Source organism: Eulemur rufifrons, chromosome 6 (assembly GCF_041146395.1).
Source record: "Eulemur rufifrons isolate Redbay chromosome 6, OSU_ERuf_1, whole genome shotgun sequence".
Classification (NCBI taxonomy): domain Eukaryota; kingdom Metazoa; phylum Chordata; class Mammalia; order Primates; family Lemuridae; genus Eulemur; species Eulemur rufifrons.
Genome location: NC_090988.1, coordinates 60645403 through 60664665, shown reverse-complemented (window position 1 = coordinate 60664665; position 19263 = coordinate 60645403). Strand labels below are relative to the sequence as shown.

The window sequence follows — 19263 nt, the reverse complement described above, 5'->3', positions numbered from 1 at the left end:
ATATATGATCATTATTAAATATATGTACTATACATAATTATATTGCTATACTTCTGTAAGACTGGCAGCACAGTCTTATGTTTACACCAACATCACCACAAACCTGTGAGTAATTTGTTGTACTATAAGGAAGTTATGAGCCCTCCAACATTATGGTGGCTACTGCGTCACTAGGCAATAGGAGGTTCTGAGCTCCGTTATAATCTTATGCAACCACCATCATATGTGCAGTTCATCATTGACCAAAACGTCATGTGGCGCGTGACTGTAGTTGAATTTATTAGTCTTTTTCTTTATGGCTGTGCTTTTTTGTATATTAAGAAATAGTCCCCTTACCTGAAGTCATGAACACATTCTTTTAATAGTGCCATCTATCTTTAATCAACTTGGAACTGTTTTTTGTATGTAATTTGAGGTCGGAGTCCAATTTCATTTTTTTCCAAATGTGTGACCAGTAGTCTCGGCATCATTTATTAAAATGTATATCATTTCTCTTTTGATCTGCCATGCCACTTCTGTCAGGAATAGCAATAGTTTTTGGTGGGCTAGGCCTAGACATTATGTCAATAATTAATGAAGGAATGAAGGTTCTTAAGTATACCTATTAGTAAGATAACTTTTGAAGGAAAACCCACAGAGTACAGGTGTTTATAACTCAACGTCTCAGTGAAATGTGAGTGTGTTTTCCACAGAAGCATCAAGGTATAGTGTAAGGTTTTATTGCAGGTTTTATTGCCTTCTTTCAAAGGTAAAAACAAAAAGGAAGGAGTGGGGGAAAATATAAAACCAACAGAACAGAAAGCAGGAGCCCGCCAAAGTAAGTGATAAGGTTAAAGTGAGTTCCTTAGCATAAAAATATTGCATACTTCAGAAGTGGTTTCATAAAAAGGAATCGCTAGACTAATACTTTATTTTCTCTTTTAACTGTATTTTGTGAAATAGCTTTGCTTTTCATTTTTAGAGTAATCATTCTTTTGTTTAGTAATATTCATTGAATATCTGTTAATGTTCAATGAATATAAGTCTACAATTTGAGTTAATTTTTGTAAATAGTATGAGCTAAGAGTTGAGTTTCATTTTTTCTCCATGTGGATATCCTGTTGTTTCAACACCATCTGTTGAAAAGACTATCCTTTCCCTCATTGAATTATCAGAGTACTTTTTTCAAAAATCAATCATCTATATATATATAGATCTATTTCTGGCCTCCCTATTCTGTTCTGTGGATCTATTTAGCTATTCTTATACCAATACCACATAGCTTTGATTATTGTAACTTTAACATAAGTTTTGAAATCAGTTAGTCTTTCAGTTTTATTTTTCTTAATTATTTTGGCTATAGTAGGTCCTTTGCGTTTCCATATAAATTTTAGAATCAGCTTGTCAATTTCTAGAAGAAAGCCTGCTGGGATTTTGATTGGCATTGTACCAAATATACATCAATTTGAGGAGAATTGACATCTTAACAATTTTGAGTCTTCTAACCTATGAACATGGTATAGTATATTTGTCATTTATTTAAGTCTCTTTGATTTGTCTCAGTAATGTTTTGAAGTATTCATTGTATAGGTCTTGCATGTAAATCCATCCCTAAGCATTTTATTTTTATTGGTGCTATTGTAAACGGTATTTCTAAAAATTGTAATTATTATTATTATATAGAAATACAATTGATTTTTTTTTTTTTTAACCTTATAGTTTGCAACCTTGCTAAACTCACTTATTAGTCCTGGTAAATTTTTTTGTCTGTGTATGTGTGGACTTCTGAGGACTTTTTACATACATGAATTAATGTGTAAATAAAGACGGTTTTTCTTCCTTTCCAATCTTTATCCATTTTATTTCTTTGTATTGCCTTATTTCACTGGCTACAAACTCCATTACAATGTTGAATAAAAATGGTAAGAGCAGATATCCTTACTTTTCCTCTGAAACTTACAGGGAAAGCATTCAGTCTTTTTACATTAGGTATGATATAGTTGTAGGTTTTTGTATATTTATCAGATTGAGAAAGTTCTCTTCTAATTTTTCTACGAAGAGCATTTTTTAATCATCAATGGGATACGACTTTATCATATACTTTTTCTATAACTATTGAAATAATCATATAGTTTTTCTTACTTAGTTTGTTAATATGGTGAACTGATTTTCAATTGTTAAACCAAACTTGTAATCATGAGATAAATCCCACTGAATATAGAGATAAAAGGATGCCATGAGGGAAAAAAATTATCTTCCAGACTTTTCTTTGTACTTTAATTGTAGCAATCACATTTTTATATGTAACTGCTTTTTCATAGATACAGTTTCAAACTCTCTTGAGGATATTATTGATATCATCTTTTTCTTAAATGTTTGTTACAATTCACCAGAATCACATTCAGTTTTTAATATCCACTAGGCATAGTTTCATTTATTTAATCTGCTAAAATTACCTAGGACAATAAGTAAAAATAATTTTCACTTCTTAATATAGAACAATATGTGGACTTGGTTCAAAATCTCCTCTCAATAATTCAAAAGAGATGATTTGGGTCACCAAAAAAAAAATGTTATCACTAATTCCTGATAGTTTCTAGAACATACTAACAAAATCCTATTCAAACAGAATTTGCAAAGATATCAAATATATTCTTATATAGCATGCAAACAGCACCGATGGAAGTATTTCTGGAAATTGAGCCCAGATACAGTATCACTTCAGTACTTATGTATAGTACAATTCTATTTATGTAACAGTCTTAAAAAGATAAAATCATAGTGTGAGAGAAGAGACCAGCAGTTACTGGATTAAGGGTAGGGGGAGAGCAGTAAGAAAGAATATAAAGCGCCAATAAATATAAAATGCTTAGAGATGGATTTACATGCAAGACCTAATCCAGTTGGCATATAACTGGGTTAGATTTGTTTTAGTATAAAGAGCTAGCAGTAAGAAATTTTGGGAGGTAATTGAACTGTTCTGTATTCTGATTCTGTTGGTGGTTATATGGATCTATACATGTGATAAAATCCATAAACTGTACAATCAAAAATTAGATCCATTTTATTGTATATTTCAAAATATAAAGTAAAATAAATTTTTAAGTATTTTTTCTCAGAACTCTGAAAACATTGCTCTCCATGATTTTCTATCATCCAGCATTATTGAGCATTTTATTTTTTAACCTAATTCTTGTTTCTTTGTAGATAACCTTTTTTTTTTTTTTTTCTCTAACAGCTTTTAGAATCTTTATCCTTGGTGTAATGAAATTGCACTACACTATGCTTCAGCGTGGGTCTTTTTCATTTGTCCCATATGATACTCACTGGAATCTTTGTATCTGAAGACTAAATTTTCTTTGTTATTTCTTTTACTTTCTCCCATCTACTTTCTCTGTCCACTATTTCTGGTACTTCTATTAGGCATATTTTAGAAGCTTTAACTTCGTCCTCTGTATTTCTTAATTTTTAAAAATTCCTGAATATAGAGATAAAAGGATTCCATGAGAAAACAAATTATCTTCCAGACTTTCCTTTATACTTTTAATTGTAACAATCACATTTTTAATATGTAATTGCTTTTTAATAGATAAGTTTCAGACTCTCTTGAGGGTATTATAATTTACTGGAAGATATTTTTCTTTGCCTGAATTATATGTTTCCACAAATACCATTTTTATATTCAGTTCAATACCTTGTTGCATTTGAGAGGGAAGAGAGCATAGAGGTTTCAAGCACGAATACTGTAGTGAGATAATCTGGGTTCAAAATCTGGCTCTGCCATTTGTGGCCATGTAATCTCAGCAAATAATTTAATCTCTGAGAGGCTCAGTTTCTTCATCAAAAAAAGGGACATGATTACAGTATCTACCTGATAGAGATCTTATAAAGATTAAATGAAATAATTTCTATAAATTCATACTTAGAATATGTGTGATACTTTGTAAACACAATAAAGATTAGCCATTATTACTATTTGCCAGGCACAGTGCTCTAGTTTCCAGGCATATTCAGTTGAAACAGACTTGGTCCATTCTCTCAAAGCACTTAAGACAAAGCTTGATATCATTTGTCAAGCCCAGAATTTACCTTCTATCTCAGTGGGAGTTATGGTACATATAAATAACCATAGTGTTCAAAATTGTGACATGTCCTCTATGCTTTTATAAGTTTATTTAGCATTAAAATATAACCTGAAGTTAAAACTGTAATAAAAATCCTTTTGCCTCTTTTGTGCTTAGCGTTGTACTTGGAAAGAGTGGGGAAATATGGGGGCATGAATATGAAGGTGCCAAGGAGAAAGCCAGTAAATGACAAAGCAAGGCATTGATGGGCTTCTGTGGCCATATTAGATATGGTAGGAATAAGTATGATGTGGAACAGAAGATGAAATAAAGCAGGCTGACTAGAGCTGCAGCTTGTACCAGGGGCCCGTGTAGTCAGGTAGGTGTGGAGATAGGTCCGTACCGCGCAGGCCTTTACAAACCTGCCAGAAGAGTTTGGTCATTATCTTACAATAGTCAGAACATAGCTGAGATTTTTGAACAGGAGGGTAATATGACATAAAGAGGTATTTGTGCTTTTAATTTTTTTTCCTATGTAGAAGATACAAATGTTTTCAATGTTTTGGACAATTTAAAACATTTTTTTCCAAGCTGTGTCAAATCTAAACTCTGAAGGAAAGTCAGTACTGTAACACATTGTGGCTTTTAACCTCATTTTTTCTTTAATGTTTAAATATAACATTTTGAAAGATTCCAAAGTTTTATGAAATAGGAATGTTAGCCACAACAGTTCAAAGGTATGTAGGTTAAGTAAAAAAAAACGTATGAAGTAATTGAGGATAATGGGAAATTAAGATTGCAGGGCTCACTCTTCAATTGTAGCAGGAAAATTAAAGGTAAATTACATAGCAAAGTTCAGAATAAAACATGTATAAGTATTCAAGTCTTTGCAAGTTTATAAATTGCCTGGTATGTTTGAACTACGATGCTGTTATATGACCAAAGCACAGGGGACTTAAGGATGTGTATTTACGAACTGATTCCCCAACAGATAACTGCACTATTCTGGAATGCTATTGCTATGTCAATAATTGTAGACTTATTGTTTTAAAATTTTTCCATCTTTCAACTTAATTAACTTAGAATGTCTCCAACGTGATTTGCAAAGAATTTTGTATTTATATTTTGCAATCAGCATTTGACTGGTGCACAGGTTTGAGACATGCACTACAATGTGTAAACATTTTGTAAGATAATAAATAGCATAGCGTCTTCTAGTCTAAATGTTTTATGATTGCCTGTTCCCTGCTAATTGGTCATGAATTGAAATTCCCTATTGTTTAATTTTTTTAATTTGTGGGAAATTTTTATAAATGATTGTGTGGGGCTTCATATCACAGCTGTTGTCATTTAAAGTTTGGACAGCATCATTACAAATGAAGCCCTGCTGTGAAATCAAAGTCAAAAGGCATCTTGGCATCCCAACCATTTCCTTGGGAGAAGATTACAGCTCAAGTCTGTTGAACTTTATTGCCTTGGGCCTCATGACAGTCTTCAGAAACATGCAAGGCATTTCTGTTAAAGAAATTCAGATGTGCTAGGACACAAATGACATTCTTGTGCATAGCAGTGTCCTAAGGGGGTAAGGAATAAGTCAGGAAGAAAAAAATGATTCACACTTTTTGCTGTATTTTGGGATTATTTTATAAAACTCATGGAATGATGGAGACCATGCAGTGATACCACATAGGAAAAAGGTGTGGTGTTTTCCTACATGGTCTGACTATATTTTAAAATAAAAACTTAAACACGACTCTGAGGTAATGCCTGCCTTCAAAGTCATCTTTCAGTTAATTTTGTTATTCTCTTTGGAGGGTGTCATAATTGATTTATATTTCTTTTCTCCCTCTCCTCTCTCATACACACTTATTTCTAGAGGTGTGATGGAGTAAGAAATATTACTCAGTTTTAAGTCACTTCTTTTTATATCTAAAACTCATGTTCTTGAGTTTAAAATCAAAGATCACTTGATCTAACTTAAAGTCTGTCCAACTGGTAATTGGACTCCAACAAAGGTCCCCTTGGAGACATCGTGAAAGAACTTGTGTCCCTCAAATTTAAGGATATATCCCATTCAGCCATGAATTCATCTTAGCCCTTTTAAACATGTTCTTGTTTGTTATCTGTTTTCCCTCTTGGGATAAAGAGTTTCCTGAGTTCATTAGCTACAACATACCTGGCACATAGTAGATACTCAATAGATATTTGTTGAATGAATGAAAATTGTTATTCAAAGGAGTTTCCTTCTAATTACTCTCAACACTCATTCTGGAAAATTAAGACCCAGCAAGATCATTTGTTTCTACTGATCTTTTGGCTTTGTAACATTGTAAAAAGGCTTAACTCATTCAACAGCTTGCCATAAATATTGATAACTGCTTTTTATTCACTGCTATAAAAGTGCTGTCAAATTACTTATAATTTGGTAAGTAGACAGACAAGTAAATAGATAATTACAATATATTGTGATATGCTAAGCATTTCGTAGCCTCAGTGATAATAATGATAACATTTATTGAGTATGTACTCTGTTCCAGGTACTATTTTAAGTACTTTACATGCATTAATGATTTGACACTTAATTACATTGTGATCTGACAGCTGTATCTGTATGATTCAAAAGATTTTGAAGTTTACTGACATTTATTTTATGGCCCAGTGTGAGGTCAGTTTTTCTAAATCCTTGTGAACAATTATGGGTTCAGTGTTAAGAGTATAGTGTCCATTAGATCAAGCTGGTGTGTGTGTGTGTGTGTGTGTGTGTGTGTATTAGCTCTAACTTTTAAAGTATTTCTTTAAGTCTTCTATAGGATTGCTGATTTTTTTTACCCACTTGATCTATCAGTTACTAAGAGATATATTAAAATCTTTCAGTACAATTATGAATTTATTTTTCTTCTTACATCTGTCAATTTTTGCTTTGTATATTTTGAGGCTAAGTTATTAGGTTTATACACATTTAAAATCATTGTATCTTTCTGGTAGATTGAGCTATTTATCATTATGTAGTGCTTCTTTTTATCCGTACTGATGCTTTTTGCCTAAAAGATTATTTTGTGTGATTGTTAATATAGCCACCCCAACTTCTTTTGGTATTTGGTACATATTTTTTTCATCCTTTAAATCTTTTGTATCCTTAACTTATAAATATGTTGTTTTTAAACAACAAATATTTAGATTCTGCTTTTGATTAAGTGACAATCTTTGTCTTTTAACCAGAACCTTTGGTCCATTTGTGCAATTATATTTGTATTTATTCCTATCATCTTATTTTGTACTTTTCTGATTATTTCCCTTTTCTGAGTTTCTTTTCTTCTTCTTTTTTCTTTTCATTTGGTTTGAGGTTTTGGGGTTTTTTTTTCCTATTCCATTTTTTTCTTTCACTAGTTTGGAAGTTTTAAACTATTCAATTTCTATTCCTTTCATGATAATACAGAAATTTAAAATGCATACTTAATTTATCAAAATCCAACTCCAATCCACCCCTTACAAAGTCTGTGCTATCATGGTTGTATATTTTAGTTGTATCTTAATTTTCTTTACTAGCAAAAGACAATATTGTCATTTTTATACAGTCAATGTATGTTTAGATTTACCCACGTATTTATCACTTTTTTTTGCTCAATTATCTTCTTACATCTCAGACTTTCCATCTGGTGGCCTAGGTGGCCCTAAGAGTGCCAGTTCAAGTGCTAGGCTTTGTCTCCTGTCCTTGAGTCCCTTGAGTTCAAAACTAATACTCAGATTTGCTCACCAATTCTTCTGAAGGTAAAATTTAGCTTCAGTGTTCTGTTTTTCTCTCTAAGTTACTACTTATATTTTGATCTGAGTATTCCTTGTTTTCTTGCCAATTCATTGCTTTGCATTAAATATTTTAAAATATTTTATCTATCATTTTTAATTATCTTCAGCAAAAGTGCCTGTCAGAATATGAAAATGACTAAAAGTCTAGAAGTAAACATCCGTAACTAAATTTTAAAATGATCCTTTTGTTGGAATGCTCTCAGAAGATTTTTGATGATCTTAAACTATCATTTTCTGAAATATATTCTACAACTGCTTTCTTTAAAAATATTCTTAGTGAAATTGGGTTTGGTAATGCTGCCTACCAAATTCCCCTCGTAGATTCACAGTTAAAAACCCTGAGAAGTCCTGCAGTTTTTTAGAAAATAGAAGAAAAAACTTACTTAATTCTATCTACTCAGTATTTCCCCAATTTCCCCCCAAGTACCAGCTATCAATACCCTACAGAGCTAGTGTTGACAGAACAGTTTAAGGAGTTTCCCCCACTCCTTCTCTCCCTCATAAAGAAACTCTTGGGTAGGCCTGGGTCTTCTTTGCAGAGCCAAGCTTCTTTCTCCTCATAAGTTATATTTGCTGATATCTTTTGGTATCTTGCTATTTAATATAAATTCTACATTTTTGCTTTTTATGTAAATGAGATGTTTCCAGAGTTTAACCTTGCTTTGGAAATGGGGACCATATTGACTACTAGACATAGCTGAGAGACCTTACTCTACCTTGTCCTCTCTCTCCTCCACTGGATTTTCCCTCTTGGTGTAATTGGGACTCTTCTAATTCTCATAGAATCAAAGGATTGAATGAAATCTTAGTATTCATCTGGTTCAGCACTATCAAGATTCATTAAACTACCCATTTAGATAGAAAAATATCTTTAAGTGACCATCTTATTACCTTCATTTCCTTTACAACTATGAGCATTTACAGTCAGGGCCTTTCGTTTTACTCCACTCACCTACTTTAATCATGTCAAAAGTTACCAGTGATCCCTTTTATTAACCAGTTTCTTGGCTTTTTCCTCAATCTTCATTTTACTAAATTTCCTCTGAAGCATTTTACTAAATTTCCTCTGTAACATTATGGGTCATTTCCTCTTCTCTTGACATCTGGGATATTGTTCTCACCTAATTCTCCTTTCCCATCTTGATTTTTCCTTACTCCCCTCTGCACAAATATATATCTTTCCCAAGTTTCTGTCCTTAGCTCCTTTTCCTCATTATTCTCCTTGCATTTATTCCTTTATCCAATAAACATTTACTCAATGTGATGAATTAATTAGAAGTATTAATTTTTGTATAGTATAAGAAATTTGAGCCTATCTTTTAGTTTGTTTTTTAAATTGGATCAGAGAGTGTGAGCTATATGAGAATGACGTTTTGTTGCAGGAATTTGTCTTATAATCAGGATTGTTTCAATACTCCCTGGAGTTGAACATTCATTGCATTCTGAACTGTGTTTTTCAGAACTGACAATACATGAAATTCAACTGAAAACTCTTTTAGCAGATCATAGTACCAAATATACTCATGCTAGACAAGACTGGCTTTAAAATAGATTGCCCCTTCTAGGCCATGAGATATTGGAAGCCCGTTTCTTCCTATTTTCTCGAGTTAGTACTACAACCTCCCCATCCCCAGTAGCATTTTGAAATAGGCAGTGGTTGTCTATGTCATATTTCCACTTTGTCTCCTGACTCTCCCTCCTATTTTCTAGAGCACTTGTCCTGCTACCAGTGCACCTCCCATTGCTCTCCTGTTTAGGCCTATTCTCCCACCCTCACACTCCAAAATTAATGCTAGAAGCTCAAAAAATTCTTACCCCTACCTCAGAAATAGAAGGAAAACAATCAAGTACAAAAGGCAGTGTCTGGAGAAAAAAAAACCTCACTGATAGGTAGATAAATCTAGATTCCAGTCATGGCTCTATGGCTGACTTACATGCCTCTTTAATCTGGAAAGTAGAGGAATTGCACTGGAATAATTGATGTCTAAAGTTTCAGCTTTATGAATTTAAAATCAATTCATATAAACATGAAATAACTGATTGATGAGGAATTTACATCCCGGTGGAGATAGCCACATTGTCCAAGGATGGGGCTTTAATCACTATACTCGACCCCCTAGAAAGAGGGTCCGTTACAGCTTTTGCTGCCCTTGGGCAGTATTCCAGGTCTTGACCTCCATATGGCTCACATTGTGCCCTTCTACTTGACAGAGAAAGGACTAGTTAGTATAACTGTATACAAATATCTACCTAGTGTAATATCCTTGAGGTTCATCCATGTTGTAGCATGTGTCAGAATTTCTTTCCTTTTTAAGGCTAATATTCCATTGTCTATGTATGTGTGTGTGTATACACACTGCATTTTGTTTGTTCATTTGTCTGTCAGCAGACAGTTGGGTTGCTTCCATCTTTTGACTATTGTGAATACTGCCACTATGAGCATGAATGTACAAAAACCAGTTTGAGTCTTTGTTTTCAGTTCTTTTGGGTATATACCTGGAAGTTGAATTGCTGGAGCATGTAATCATTTGATTTTCCTTTTTTTTTTTTTTGCAGGACTGCCATACTGTTTTCCACAGTATCTGCACCATTTTACATTCCCATTGAGATTTTCTGACTATGCTATTCCCCAACAACATTTCACTCAGTGGGTTTTAGTATCAGTGATTTTTTGTCCAATCTACAAGATACTCTTTTCATGTAACACTAAGAAAAAAATACTTCCAATCAATTATAAGATGATCCTAATCTAAGAGATGTTAAAATGTGAAAAAGAATGTATCTTAAACTCAATTAAATACAGTAGGTAGATATACCAAAACCTTCCAAAACTTTTTATGTAAATTATACATCTTTTAACACAATCTTGGTAGAGCAGGAAAGTAAAGTTTATGAATATGATATCTTTCTCAAATGTACCTTTACCTCATTTCTAAAAGAATATGCTTCAGGGACAGGTTTTTTTATTTGTCCCCAAGCTTGCCTAATTATGTCTTAGTGACAATTTGGTAACAAAAGTGAAAAACTCACAGGACACTAACTATTATAATAGATCCCAGATTTTGGTTTCCATATATTTGTGATTTCTGGCAAATATCCTAATAATGCTCATTTGTCTTTGTTTTGTTTAAGGATTGTTCAAGTTTAGAAGAATATAACATTGCTGCAGCATTACTCCCTTTGACTAGTGCTTTCTATAGGGTAAGTTTCATTGGTCTATATGTAAGCTTGTTATGATTTATATAAATGTATTCAATTTGATTTACTATGGAACTACATGAATGCTATCGTCTTAATATCCCTGGGACATATCTGTGGTTATATTTATTATAACATTTATTGCATGCTATGTGTAGGAAATTTAATATAGAACACTAAATCATCACCTACAGTAGCACCCAAACCCATTATATTCCTGCCTTCTTTTTCTTTATCACACTTTATAACACCTGAAATTATGTATTGATTTTTTTACATGTTTGTTTTATCCCCTACCACAGAAAGTAAACTCCATGAGCCTGGGATATTGTCCATCTTCTTTGCTGCTATATCCCAGTGCTGCTCAGTAAATATTTATTGAATGAATGACATCAATTGAGACAGAAATTAAGAGTTTAACTTTACTGACAATTTCTGTGAACCTTCTGAGAACTTTCTGGAATGTTCAAAGTGATTTTTAAAATTCTGTCATTTATTACAGTTCTCTTATCCATGCCTTTTGGTAAATAGATTAGTTCTTATAGCAAACAAATTTAGCAAATTCTATTTATTCTCTCTTTTCCTGTGAAAGACTTATAAAGAATTAGATAACCACACTCTGGACAATGCATTTAATACATCTTTTTGAAATGTGCACTAAGAAACAATAAACCTGTGGTAGCAGGCTGACTCACTGTTCAGCCACATGCGTAGTCTGCTTTCGGAGGCAGTAAGTTAACAAGTTTGGCTAAATGCCATGCTGTTTCTCTGTATTATCAAACTAATAAGACAAACTTACATTTTCGGGGTGAGTTTATGGATTTGATTATTTGTACTTGGCTTGGTTTCTGTTGGGTTGGCTTGGTTTGGTTTGGTTTGGTTGTGAATCAGTCAAGGTCCAGTCAGGAGCCAGAAGCCACACTGGCAATTTGAACAGTGAAATTTTAATATAATGAGTTACTAAGTAGTAACAGGGGATTAACTACTAAGAGATAAAGGGAATTCTAAAAAATATAGGAATGGAATATAGGGAACAGCTACTACTTCTAGGGCTCAAGCAGAGTACCCAACTTGGAAGAGGGCCCCTCCCCAGAACTAGGCTGATTCAGATCTTGTTGAAGAGGTGTTGTTTTGGCCACTGGATGGCATGGAAGTTCATTGAGGTGCCACAAACCAAGAATGGCAAGCAAGAAACCACCTGCTGGAATGCTGGTAAGACTTGCTGGGAAGCAACCCGCTAGGATGCCAGTGAGGCTTCTGGGGTATCAGTGAAACTTGGTAGGAAGCCACCAACTGGAATACCACTGAAACTTTATAGATAGTAAGCACTTGTGGGTGTCCCACACACCACTAGCAGGTACCTGCTGCAGGAGCAAGAAGGAAAAAGCACACCAGAAACAGGAGGAGAAGCTACTTCCTACTTCAGTGCCCCTTTAGCACCTTTTACTGACAGAGCTTAATATTGTGCCTGCTGGCAAAGGAGAAATGTTTATAAGGTCCAATTCCAGTATCACAAAGCAGGGCAAAGAAGTATAGCTTTGGAGGAAAGAAGCACTGCATTGATAACTGACACAGAGGGGTTAGAGAAAGTAGAGCACACTGATTTCTTGGATATTTTCTAAATCTATATCCTATGGGAAATTATTGGTGCATGTTGGATTTGTTAATTCAGGAAGTAGATGTAAATTGCATTATCATTGCCACAAATTACAGATGAGCCATCCTCATACTGTCTAGCCAGTATAAACTCCTGCCTCACTCAGTATTGCTTCAGAGAATGGACTCATCTGCTTATCTTGCTTAAATTTACTTTTGAGATATTTTAAGTAACATATATTAATCTTTTTTTCAATGCAACAAAAGTTTATTGAGCATCTCTACATACAAAGTTACTATATCAAGCAACATCATGGGCAGCAATGTTAGTAAAACATTGACATGGCCCCTAGGAACTAATATTAATAGTCTTTCTAATACTGCAAGTGATTGAAAAAAACAAACTGGTCCACAAAATTCCAGCAACTAGATGGAAATTTTCTTAAATAAAAGTAATATATATACATGGTTAGAAAATCCAGACAGTACAGAAAGGTACCAAATGCAAAGTAAAAGCTCCCTTTCCTGTGCCTTCACTGCATTTTCTCTAAACAGGTAGTTTCCTCCTAGAGAGCAGGAGTGAGGTTAGGGGAGGGGGCTAGGGAGGAGTCATGCATTATTGCCAGCTTATACAGATAAAATTATCATTTTTTTAACAAAAGGTATCGAACCATTCACACTCTTTTCTCACCTTGTGTTTTTCACTTTGTAATATGTGTTGGAGATCCTTTCGTAATAGCATATATACCTCATTATTTTTAATAACTGCCTATATATCTTCTTTTTAATGAAAAGATGGTTATGTATGTACTTACTATTCTCATAAGAGTAGGATGTTTCATTGGCCTGGACAAAAAGTTATGTTTCTCTTTTAGAACTTTAGTTAGTGTAAAAGTATTCAAGATATTCCACTTGTTACATTACCTATCTTAAATCCTTAGGAATTTGTATTGCAGCCACCACAGCTTAATTTTTTTCCCTTGATTAAAAGCTCCTTCTCACCAGTTTCTTCTCTCTTTTCTTCACTTTTAATAAGTTACCTGTCATTCATCCTTCTTTAACTCTCACAAAGCCTTCCTTAAAGGTGGTACCTTTAACAGTCAGGTTTAAATTGTTAGAATTACTTTCACTGTGAAAAATAATGTGATCTGTTACATTTATATTATGTTTATTGTTTAGATGGTACTTTCGTTTCCAATTCAGTAAACATTTATTAGATATGCCAAGCCCTGTGCTTTTGTGTGTTGCAGAGTTGCAATGAGTAACACGTGGTCCTTACTCTCAAGAAACCTACTTCATATCCATTAATCAGCTATTGACAGTAGAGGAATCATTTCAAAGTTAATAACATTGGGCTACTCTTTGGTTTACTTAGGTCCTTTTTATTTAAAGATCATGTTTGTTAAATTAAGGGCCAGAGTATATACTGAAAACATTTAAGTAGGTATTCTTGTCTAAATGTTACTTTTTTAGAAGGGAAATAAAGAGTAAAATAAAACCTCATAGAGCAGGAATAGAACCAAAATAGGTTACCTTTATATTACTCCTTCCCAACAATAGACGTGAGCAATAATGAAGGTCATAGGCCCCTTCACCACAGGGCACCGTTTAGTGTAATGCCTTCTCCTCTATGATCCATGTACTTTAGGGTCACTTTGTTGTAGTTCTTAATAACCGTGAGAATCAGGAGAGTTTCCTGGAATTTACCAAAATATGGCAAATCCCTTCTATCACTTCTTTGAAGCACATGTGTTGGTTATTGACACTCAGAATGACTCACAGGAAAGCTAACACTTTTCCTTTGGTACCCATTATAGTTTATGTTTACCCTGGGAGAAATAATAAATATACCCTGTTCACCTTAAATGCAGCCACCCTGAAGTCAAGCCTTCCCAGATTCCAAAGATCTCTCACACATGCACGTGGCATTTTGAAGGTATTTTACTGATAGAGCTAGGTCTTACTTCAGAATAAGAGCATCATGCAGGTGCTCATTCTCTGTAGAAACACATTTTCTCTTCAAAATTCTCACTTCTTTCAGCATGTAAAAATTTCTAGTATCTAGCCATTCAGATTTATTTTTATGAACAGGTTTATTGAAGTATAATGTACATAACATAAAATTCACTCATTTTAAGCATATATATTTTAATTATTTTACTTTTTACAGAGTGGTACAACCACCACCACAGGCCAATTTTTGAACATTTCTGTCTCCCCAAAAAGAAACCTCATGCCCATTTACAGTCACTCCCCATTCCAGACAACCACTAATCTACTTTGTAAATTTGCCTTTTCCGGATATTTCGTATAAATGGAATCATACAGTATATGTTCTTTTGTGTCTCGCTTCTTTCACTGAGCATAATGCTTTTGAGGTTCACCCATGTTGTTAGAAGGTTTCTTCAGGACTGTTAATTACTAATGAAGAATATTTAATTTGTTTCTATTATTCTTTTGTGGAGTATTTTTCTGAACTTTTCAACTTTTTTCATATGATAGTCAAAGGTTTGGGCTCTTTTGTTCATTCTTCAGAAAATGAGTCAGACTACTAAGACTTGTTCTTTATTCCAAAAGAAATTTAGTAGAGTCCAGTTCAATAGCCATTGAGCTTTAATGTCCACTGTGATTTTTCTCAGAACCAGTAAGACCTCTGCTATTTCTACCCACTGTCCCACCTATTATAAAACGTGAAGAAGACAGAGTTTTATTCATGGGCAACATGAGGGTTGGAAGAAAATGCTATGCAAATATAGATTATAAATTACTTAAAGAATATGTTAAAAATTTGAAATAATACAATTAAAAGTTCATGAGCCACTCTGAAGTATCATGTTCAATAATGGGAAGTAATTACACTGTTTGAATGCCAATGTCCCAAAAAGCTTTGGCTTATAGATTTACAGCCTTAGGGTATTTCTACAAAATGTTCACAATGTGTTTACATGATTGAATATGTAATTTACCTTGTTAAGTTTTCCTTCCCCAGAATATTACCTTGAACAATTGGAGAAAAGTGGCTAATTCTTGATTTAACCTAGAAAACACATGGGAAAGTGTAGGTGAGAGGTCAGAAACTGCGCACGGACTGCAGTGCCTCCCATGCATGGGGTTTGAGCAGATAGGGACCCTTCTGAGCCAGGCTTCTGGTGAACAGAGGTATTAACATTTTATGCACCCACAGCTCTGAGACAAATGCTTGACTTCTTTTCCATTGTGCTCCAAGAAAAGTGAAATTTGCAACCTTGGGATAAGGAGAAAGTATACCACCAAAAGTACAGGAGAAAAATGCAGGGTTAGTCAGCTTCCAACTGAGAAGAGCAGTGGGAAGGCTAACCTCAACCTACTTCCCTTTTGTTTCTTTTATATATATTGAACTTACAAGTGTGATTTCATTTGAATAAAAGCTAAAACTACATTTTAACAAAAGTTTGAAACCCATTCCCATCTTTAAACGATCAAAGACTCAAAAACTAAGATGGAGATTGTTGGCTCTTCATTCTTTGTTTTGTGGTATCTGTCACGAAGCATATTGCAAAAAAGTTTGTTGAATTGAATTGATTGTCCATTATTTCATACAAGAGCCCAGGTCTCTTGATTCCAGATCATTTATTGCTCTATGTGAGCTCTAATCCTTTGGCCTGGATCCATGACTTTTAACCCTGCTGCACCGTTAGAATCACCTGGAAGGCTTTTAAAGACAATAGATGCCAAGGCCCCATGGAAGGGCAGTTGAAACCAAAATCTCTGGGGCTGGGGCCTGGACATCTGTGTCTTAAATGTGCCACAGTTGTTAGACTCAGAAGTGTTTAAGGGTTTAAAAACCCTAATAGTCTGCCATTCACTTTTGTGTAAACGCTGATGATGTTTAATATAGCTCAATGACATACTTCACCAGTAGACACTGATTGTGAAGACAGCGCTCTCAGGCTGAGGGGTGGGGGACTTTGGAATTTTAGTCTCCAAAAAATAATTTAGTCCCCTTTTGTGCAGGCCTGTAAGTTTAGAATTCTGAAAGACAGGTTAATGAAAAATGAGGGACATTTTTAAAATTCATCTTACCTGTTGATTCAAATCAAAAAGTATTCATTTCGTTCTTTGTGTTCAGAACCCTTTGGTTGTCTAAATGAGGAACAGAGAAGATCTAGTCTCTGTCTTTGAGAAACTTATGATTTATTATAAGTGAGCTGGGGAAAAAGAACTCATAAAATGCAGTAATCATAATACTGTCTAGCATTGGTTGAACACTTCCTGGGTGTAAGACACTACATTAAGGACTTTACATTTACCATACCATTTAATCCTCACAATCATAACCTTAAGAGGTAATCTAAATTCAGAACCCATTCTCTTAACTATCAGATAATAAAATGATTCTTTTTAAGCCACTATGTTTTGGCTGTTATTTTTATACAACAATAGATAATAGAAACTGGTACATAGTAAGTGCTATGGAAGTGTTAGTTTAAATTGTTATCATTATGTAGATCCTTGATGCTGGGTTATGAAGTCCAGATATGATCAATAGGGAGCTATTGTAGGTACTTGGACAAGGGAACCAATGTGAATTAAACAATATTTTATTAACTTTGCAATGGAGTATGGCTTAAAAGAAATCAATTAGTGCAAGAGAAGATATTTCAAGCACTGTATTAGAAGTTTTACAAAAACAAAACTATATATAGTATATGCTAATCAATGGTTCAGCACTAAATTACATATTACAAATATTAACATCTGAAGTTATACAATTGTATACCTTCTGTGATTTAGGATATTGTGTTACCATTAACAATTCTTCTTCCTCATGGTTATAATCAAAATTTTACTGGCTTTATTCATCCTAATGCCTGTGAATTTTTTGGGAAATTTTCTATAAACTAACAACAAAATTACGAATTCAAAATTCTTAAGGTTAAAAAATAATGAAAAATTTTTTTTTCACTCAAGCAAGCCCTAGAATACTTTTTGTGAAATGTTCTCTGGCTGCTGTTTGCATTTTGGCACTTGCTGTCTCTGAAGTTAAGGAGACATTTGTATTGGTCTGGAATTTTTGTCTATTTACTAAGTAATTGACTTCCCAATTACATGTTTGATAATGTGACTCGTTATGTTTTAAAGATCTGTGATGTTACCAGGAAAACTGTGGAAAAATGACACATTTTTGCTTTATTGTTTTTCTTACAAAAATAAGTTCATTTGCAAGGGGAGGTGGGGAGGTAGAGACAGTTGTAGAGACTATACTTGGCCAAAGCTAAAATCTGTTCTCTTTCCCATCCAAGAAAGTTAACTGAAGCTGACATGACTTCTGGGAAGTGCATTGCAGCTGACATCTGGGCGTGTGCCCCCTGCCAAAGTGTTATCATGAGAAATCGGTCCAACAGGAGTGGAATTTGAATCCTCTAGAAGGATTGAGTAAAAAAATTATCTGGACAGTATCACCTTATTTGGAATTAATAAACTTTAAATTTTTATAGCATAACTCTTTCTGTAGTTATGGGAGGTGGGATGCTGTGTAACAATTAACAGTTACTTATTCTTCCTAAAACAACTATGTTCTCAGTTTCATTGGCTTCATCCCAGTGTTTTAAACCTTGTATGTCATAGTACCTTTTAGAATTACTATCCCAGCCCCCTGCAGAGTGCTAAACACATCTTTGGTGCTCTGAAAAATGTTCATGGGTATAGTATAATTTATCCTTAGCTGCCAGCACTGTGCAGAGAGCTTTCTGTCCAAATGCAGATCTTACTTTATTTAATCATTGCTTTAATTCATTTAAATCTTTTATCTGTCATCCTATTTTTCTAAATGAGATTCTCTATCCAAAAATGTTTTAGGAATGCTTACTATGTTGTAAAAAGACAAAGGAGCATTAGTGTCTCTATGTTTATGATTGCTTGTATATAATCTTAAAACCACCATTGAACCCAGATCTTTTTGTTTTCCATGGTAAGCACTTGCCAAAGGCTTCTGTAGACAGTCAAAAGATTAAGGCATGTAGCTCTGGCTACAAATAAATTATAGATATTTCCTATTCCTTCTACCTAAATTTGAAAATCATACTACTTGTGATCCAAGCCATTGATAAAAATGTCGAAAAGGGCAGAATTTTGTAGCAGGCCACTTGACACTTCCTTTTAGGGTAGCTTCAATCTACGTAGTCATTAGTTGTGGAAAATATGACAGGAAAGGTAATTTGGAATCAAATCACAGAATGCCTAGAATGTTATGTCAAGGAGTTTAAACTAATATTATTCTCTAGTCACTAAGGAGTATGCAATACCATATTCTTGAGAAGGGCAGTGATCTGATTATGTTTCAGAAACTTAACCGCAGTGTAGAAGATGCTCGGGAGGACTGAAAGGTTAGAGCAACAGAATCCACTTAGTAGGCTAGCATAACAGACAAGTACTGGAGAGATCCACATTGACAGGGAGCAAGAGTTACAAACTAAATGCCTACCGAGACCAAACAAATAATGCAAATGAGTTAAGGAGGCCAAAAGAAGAGCACATACTCCATCTAAGGGGCAGCCATTGCTGAGCTGCAGCAGTTGTTAACTATGCAGGAATGCAGGAACATTGCTACCACATCTTTCAATTTTTCAAAAGAAGCTTGCCG

General features: G+C 34.1%; 1 protein-coding gene across 4 annotated transcripts in view; it reads left to right on the top strand.

The window, feature by feature from the left end:
• Positions 1-19263, top strand: part of SBF2 (SET binding factor 2) — a 417689-nt gene that overhangs the window by 295736 nt on the left and 102690 nt on the right. For all 4 annotated transcript variants that reach the window (XM_069471156.1, XM_069471157.1, XM_069471155.1 and 1 more), the window contains one exon: positions 10980-11048. In XM_069471156.1, the coding sequence (XP_069327257.1) occupies positions 10980-11048 (69 nt within the window). The remainder of the gene's footprint in view (positions 1-10979; positions 11049-19263) is intronic.